General features: G+C 35.5%; 1 protein-coding gene and 1 long non-coding RNA gene across 2 annotated transcripts in view; both read left to right on the forward strand.

Annotated features, from left to right (window-relative positions):
• The window catches only part of LOC107575634 (uncharacterized), a 4,170-nt gene extending 1,847 nt beyond the window's left edge, over positions 1 to 2,323 (forward strand). The window contains exon 3 of the long non-coding RNA XR_001607909.1: positions 1,866 to 2,323. This is a non-coding gene — a long non-coding RNA (uncharacterized lncRNA). The remainder of the gene's footprint in view (positions 1 to 1,865) is intronic.
• Positions 1 to 7,127, forward strand: part of LOC107575633 (band 4.1-like protein 3) — a 38,530-nt gene that overhangs the window by 6,619 nt on the left and 24,784 nt on the right. Inside the window, exons 6-9 of the mRNA XM_016261995.1 lie at positions 3,081 to 3,178; positions 4,122 to 4,285; positions 5,312 to 5,481; positions 6,097 to 6,660. Coding sequence (XP_016117481.1) covers positions 3,081 to 3,178; positions 4,122 to 4,285; positions 5,312 to 5,481; positions 6,097 to 6,660 — 996 coding nt within the window. The remainder of the gene's footprint in view (positions 1 to 3,080; positions 3,179 to 4,121; positions 4,286 to 5,311; positions 5,482 to 6,096; positions 6,661 to 7,127) is intronic.

The following is a 7,127-nucleotide window of genomic DNA, read 5'->3' on the forward strand; positions in this document are numbered from 1 at the left end:
GCGTGTGTGTGTGTGTGTGTGTGTGTGTGTGTGTTGTGTGTCTGCTGTACTAACACTTCTCTCATCAACCTGCTGCAGTGCTGCTCATCCTGACATTACAACAGTTAATAATCACAATCAATTAAGACAATTGTTTTCTAATACAAGTATTCTGAAATGTCTAAATAGGCAAATTAGGCATGATATAATTAAATGTGCACACATTTATGCAAATAGATAAAAAGTGCAATGAAATAAACACTTAAAAGTGCATTTTGGTATAGAATAGAGCGAAACTAGATGTTGTTAATCAATGGCAATATGCTTTCATTTATTTTCTTGCTTCAAATCAAAGTTTGTAGTGCTTTGATTCTCCTTGTAGCTGGTTGCTTTGATTCATGGCTTTTAATGCTTTAAGAGAGACTTTAAAAAAAAAATCCATTGGAAAAATTAATGTTAAAAATACTTCTGGAATCAGCGCTGCTGGAAAAAAGTGGGCGGGACTAATGCGCTCTATTCAAGTGAAATAATTTGAATAAAGTGCATTAGTCCCGCCCACTTTTTCAGAGGCAGCTCATCCAATCAGATTTCCGATGTGGATTTATCAGTTTATAATGTTTATTTAAACACTTGTGAACACAGATAATGCCACTGATCATGAAGTGTTACGTTACATAAAAGCATCATCAAATTATCCCAAATATTTAATAAACACACAAGCATTTTAAAGGCGCAGTAAGCGATTTCTCAGAAACATTGTTGAAAGTGGATCGGACCGAGTGCTAAAACACACTTCTTCTGTTTGTGGAAAGATGTTTTCCTGAAAATCAACACGATTGCAATGTGACACTGATTTTATTCAATAGTAGTTCAATCAACAAGAAGTCAAAATATTGACTGTTTTTGCTCAGTTTCGCTGATGACAATAGCTCCAATCAAGCCACAGCAGAACTGTTTTGTGTCTCGGAGCAATACAGCGGTGTTTCGATACTGAATGAATCCACGTTTTTGAACGAATCGAGTGAGTCAATGATTCAGTAACTCATTCATAAAGAGTCACTTGCTTCGTTTCTGAATGAATCAGCCGTTTGAACGAATCGGTTGAATGAAGGACTAAATGACTCACTCGTTTAAAGAGTAATTTGCCACCACCTACTGGTTGTTTAGTTTCATATTTAAAAGTATTGCATTTTTCCCAACATTCTTAACTCTTTCCCTGCCAAACACGGAATTTTCTGGGTTTCCGCGTTCTCACTATTATACGCTTGGTGGCGCTATTACGCATCTCCGCAGAAACGAGCGATCTCATATGTAAGCATATGCATATGAAAAATAATGCGATCATCAACACTTACCGCATATAAATGAAAACTGCCGAATTTTAGCGAGTGAAATGTGTTAAAGGCCTGTGCAAGCTTTGGGAGCGCTGATGGAAGCCATCTACTGCAGTTTTGCTTTGTTTTGATAATATTACTGAATATGATCCAGATAAAAATGTGATTTTCGCTCAAATGATACTTTTTTTATTAAAAAAACTGGCAACATTTTTCAAAAACGCTGGCGGGGAAAGAGTTAACTTGTATGCTCAAAAACATTAATCTTATACAATTATTTATGCGTTTGAAATTTTGTGGTGTAATGCATTTATCATCAAGCAGTCTGTGTAAATACATCTAAAGCCACTTCAGATGCTGCTTCTGTTTCCTCTGCAGTGGAAAGATGTGCTTAAGTACGTACTGCACCTTTAAATGACGTCGTTCAGGTTCTGCGCAGCTGCTCATGTGATCATAAATGAATGTGCTGATGTTAATGCACTTTCTCGCTGCTGCAGCCCATCTCTCTCTCTCTCTCTGTGTCTGTCTCTCGCCCCTCCTCCGCTGGCTCAGCTGGTCAGCCGGCTGTTTGAGTGTTTAGCAGCGGCGCAGGAGGAGGTAAGATGCTGTGTGTCGTCTGTGTTTGTGGATACATGTGTGCTTTTTCTTGGTAGGTCTTGTGTGTGTCTGTGATGGTTATTGTAGTGTTTCTGTGGCTCTGCATGAGCGGGATGATGAAGGTCTTCGGCGTGTCGTTGTGCTTTGTTTGTCCTCTATATCAGCTCAACACGAGCGTCTCGCAGCTTCATCGTGAATCCGTTCTCCATTGTGTTGTCGTTCAGTGTTGATGGTCACGCTGATGCTGCAGACGCTCGTGTTGAGCTGCATTGGTTTATCGATTCATTTGATCGTCTCCTGGTATAAGTGTTTAAAGAGACGCTTCCTCATTCTGAACATGAGATCATCTCTGTGCAACATAAAGGGAAAAATCTTTCAATACAAAATCAGTTCAGACATTTTTCAACACTGTTAAGATCCTAAAAGGACAAAAGCGCCATGCATCGTAATTTGGTCCATACCAGGGTTATTATTGTAAACTAAGACCATAAAAAACATTGTCATTACTTGAAAAGCATTCACTAAAATAAAATCATTTTAAGCTTTATGTAATTTTACATTTTTTACTTTTGTCATTTAAAAAAAAATTGTTATATTTCTATTTAGATTAGATTTTATTTTAGTTTTAATACTCATTTTAGTGCTTGAATTTAAACTGTATTTCAGCTGGTTGCCAAGGCAACATTTTCAATTTAGTTTAACTTTTAAAATAACTAAAATTGAAATAGAAATTGATAAAAACTATACAGACATTAAAAAACTAACATAGTTTTTTAAATAAATATTTTAAGTTATTTTATATAACATTTTCATTTTTATGTTGTGCCACCTACTGGTGGTTTTAATTTCACATTTAAAGTTGCTTTTCATTTTTTTGTTGATAATTTCGAATATCAGTATTCAAGGTTTTATGTTTAATATATCAACACAGTATTTCTGCATTAGTAACTGCAGGTTAAATGCATTCATGTCTTGTGTGTAAACACGTCTAAACGCCTCTTCAGACGCAGCTTCTGTGTTTCCTCTGCACTGCAAAGATGAATTGATACTGATTTCATTTGCTTGCTAACAGCCCAAATGTCTTATTATTCTAGTTCACTGATTAAATGTAAGAATCTGAATCTGCTGTCTGAACGAGTCTAAGATGCTTGGCTTTCTGTTTTGGCTCAGCTGGAACAGTTCGAGAGCACCATCGGATTCAAACTCTCCAATCACAAAGCAGCAAAGAGACTCTGGAAAGTTTGTGTGGAGCATCACACCTTCTTCAGGTCAGTAGTGTTCATATATAATATTTTTTATTTCTTATATCTTCTCTTTTGATTTTAATTGTTTTAGTCATTTTTATGTTTTTTTTTTTTAAATGTCTATTTAGTTTTTATAATTTTTTTTATTTTAGTTTGCCATTTTACTGCTTCAATTTAAATTGAACAAAAGTTTAGTGTTATTTTAGTATCATTGAGATACTACTAATATAGTATTTATTAATATTTTGAGTTTTATTTTCATGTTTTCCCTGTTGATTTTAATTTTAGTAATCTGAAATTGTGTTTTTGTCAATCTATTAGTTTTTTAAATATGTATATTTAGTGTTTTTATTCATTTTTATTTCAGTTTGTCATTTTAGTGCTTCAAATAAAAGTTTAGTGTTTTTTAATATCATTGAGATAATAGTTTTATTAATAATAATAAAATAGTTTTAAAATTATTTTAAGTTAGCTTTTATTTTTATTATATTTTTATATTTTCTGCTTTGTTTATTTTTAAAATAGTTTTTATTAATTAATTTTATTTAAAAAATAATTAATTATATTTTTAGTTATTTTATTTCATGAAGTTAAATTAAATGAAAATGTAAAATGTTGCTTTGGCAACTAGCTAAAATAAAATATAATTTTTAAATATTTTTTATTGCGCTTGCCATAATGTTCTTTAAATATTTTAGTTTCTTCAGTGTTGTTATCATTAACAAAAATAAATAAATAAGAATCTTTTCTCCTCTTTGAGGTATTTATTTATTTATTAAATGTTTTTTTACCAAATCATTGTGGTATAAACATAAATGTTGTGTCATCATAAAAACCACATAATTTGTTTTTATGCGCTTGAAAATGTGAAAGATTGGCATTAAAAGCATCAGACACATTTTGCGTAAGTGAAATGTTTAAATGTAAACGATCACTAATTAGCGGTCTGATTCTTGCGTCCTGATAGGCTGGTTTCTCCTGAAGCTCCTCCCAAGCGCTTCCTGTCGTTGGGCTCAAAGTTCCGCTACAGCGGACGAACACAAGCACAGACGCGTCGCGCGAGCGCTCAGATCGCTCGAGCCGCGCCGCAGTTCCAGCGACGGCACACCGTCACAGCCAGCATGGACAGCAGTGCGTAACGCCTAACTCACACTAACCTGCTAGTCAAGTTACTGAGTTAAAACCTCATTTATAAAGCCGTGCCTAAAGCGAGCCTGCAAATACATTACAAGTCTGTGTGTCCTAAATGCATCCTTCTTTATAAATCACAATTAATATACACTTGAAACACATATATATATATATATATATATATACATACACACACACACACACACACATATATATATATATATTATGTGTATTATTATATATATAGTATTATTTATTTATAAATTATTCATTAAGTATTTGTCAGTGATGCACAGAATTTTGCTAGATATAGTTAATACATTTATTAATTAAATTAATAATAAATACAATTTATTATTAATTATTATTAGCATCATTATATATTATAATATTTTTTATTTATTATGTATTGGTGATTCACTGAATTTTACAAAATATATGGACTAAATTACATATTCATTATATTTTTACTTAACCTGATGTCTTTATTATTTAATATATGTTTGAATAAATCAAAGGGGTTTTGTTTTTTTACAGCTACCATTTTAATGTTTATATTTAAACCACAAATTGGAGTAAAAACATAATTCTGTTATTAAAAAATGACATAAAACTGTGCAATTTAAATGTTTGTACAACTTGATTATTATATACATTTGATTAATTCATTGATTATTAAATAATATTTTTAGGTTCCAAGCCAAAATTTTCATTTTGGTGCATTACTAGTATTTATATAATTAATTAATTAATTTTAGTGGCATAATTATAGCAAATCAGTTATATTGCTCATTTGATGTATAATAATATTAATGCATATAGTGATTTTTTGTTTATATATGTTTTATGTGCTGGTGTAGAAGGTGCAAAGGAGTTTTTGCACATATAAATGCCGATTTGTTCCTCCCTTTTGATGTAGGATGAAATCTGTGAAGTTTAGTATCAAATGTAACTTTTCTGAATGAGGATTGACTCTCAGTCTCAGCGTTTTTCTGAGCGATCGTAACAATGTGTCTGTGTGATCAGTGACGGTCAGCTATGACGACGAGAAGAACGCCAAACCCGCTGTCGCTACAGATGACTTCATCGCCATAGAAACGCCGGAGAAGAAAGCAGAGGAGATGAACTCAGTGGAGGAAGAATATAAAGCCAACAGTGACGAATCAGAACAAGCCCCGCCCCCCTCCGTCACCAAGGTAACCGTCAAATGAATGACAGTTCAGTACCTGCTGGTTTTAATGCGTTTCAGCTTTCACGCTTCTGAACTGCTGTTACAAATACTATGACCTGGACACTATAAAATCAGGGTTTTTTCCCCTCCAAATCACTTTTATTATTTCTTTTTTTAGATAAATTATAAGTTTTTATTTCTATGAATTTTTACAATCAAAAAAGGATGTCTAATTTAAGTTTAATTCACAAAACTTTTACAATTTGATAATATATAATTTTAACAATAATAGTGGCCAAGAAATTTATTTATTTTTTCCCAAATTAATTTTTTCTTTTTGTAATCAAAAAGGATGTCTAGTCAATTCAATTCATAAAACTTTTACATTGGAAAACGTAGTAAAATTCTAACAACAATAATGCCCTCTAAAATGCTCTATTTGTTTTCTCAAATTCAGTTTTATTTTTCTCAAATTCTGAAATTTCTATCTTTTTTTTTTTATATAATCAAAAAGGATGTCTAATCAATGCTAACCAGCTCTCTTGCTCTTCTCTTGACCACACATTTTTGTTTCAAACATGCATACTTTTTTATGCATGCATGTTTTCCCTACGCCGTTTTCTCCCTCCATCGTCATCAGTCGTGTCTGTACTCATCGGATCCGTTGGGATCTGAGCTCTCCCTACCGTCTTCTCCCGTCTCGTCCACCAAAGTGCGCAGGAGACGCAGGGAAAGCAGCCGCAAGCGCGCCGCCTCCGTCAGTCCAGCCAAAACCACGGCGGGCTGCCGGCGCCGTCAGGCCCAAGCGGACCGTAAAGCGGCTCTGCTGGAGGAACAAGCGCTGCTTCTGTCCGCACGCAAACAGAGACTGAGCCAGAGTCGAGGAGGAACGCTGTTCTCCTTCTCGCTGCACCTCCCTGATCTGCCTTCGCTGCTGGATGAGGACGGTTACCTGAGCTTCCCCGACCTCACCGAGCTGCGCTTTCTGCCCGAGAGCCTGCATCACTTTATGCCCATCAAATCTCCGTCACTCATCCCCTGCTTCCTCTTCATCTTCTTCTTCCTGCTCTCCACCTCGTTCTCGGTGCCGTACGCGCTCACGCTCTCCTTCCCGCTGGCGCTGTGTCTCTGCTATCTGGAGCCCAAGGCTGCGTCGCTCAGCTCATCTCTGGCGCAGGGCTTCCAGGACAGTTCAGACGACGAGGTGTGTGTGTGTGTGTGTGTGTGTGTGTGAGAGAGAGAGTGTGTGTGTCTGTGTGTGTGTGTGTGTGTGTGTGTGTGTGTACCTGTTTTTCTATTCTGGTGGGGACTTAAACCTGACTACACACAAACTCATGGGGACTCGTGTCATGGTGGGGACCTAAATTGAGGTCCCCACGGGTAAACAAGCTAATAAATCACATAGAATTAAGTTCTTTGAAAATCTAAAAATGCAGAAAGTTTCCTGTGAGGGGTAGGGCTGGTGTAGGACAATAGAAAATACTGTTTGTACAGTATAAAAACCGTTACGCCTATGGAGAGTCTCCACAAGGATAGCAAACCAGACGTGTGTGTGTGTGTTGGTGTGTCTGTGTGTGTGTGAGAGAGTGAGAGTCTGTGTGTGTGTGTGTGAGAGAGAGAGAGAGAAAGTCTCTGTGTGTGTGTGTGTGTGTGTGTGTGTGTGTGTGTGTG

The sequence above is a fragment of the Sinocyclocheilus grahami genome, unplaced genomic scaffold (assembly GCF_001515645.1).
Source record: "Sinocyclocheilus grahami isolate Dianchi unplaced genomic scaffold, SAMN03320097.WGS_v1.1 scaffold2771.1, whole genome shotgun sequence".
NCBI classification, from domain to species: domain Eukaryota; kingdom Metazoa; phylum Chordata; class Actinopteri; order Cypriniformes; family Cyprinidae; genus Sinocyclocheilus; species Sinocyclocheilus grahami.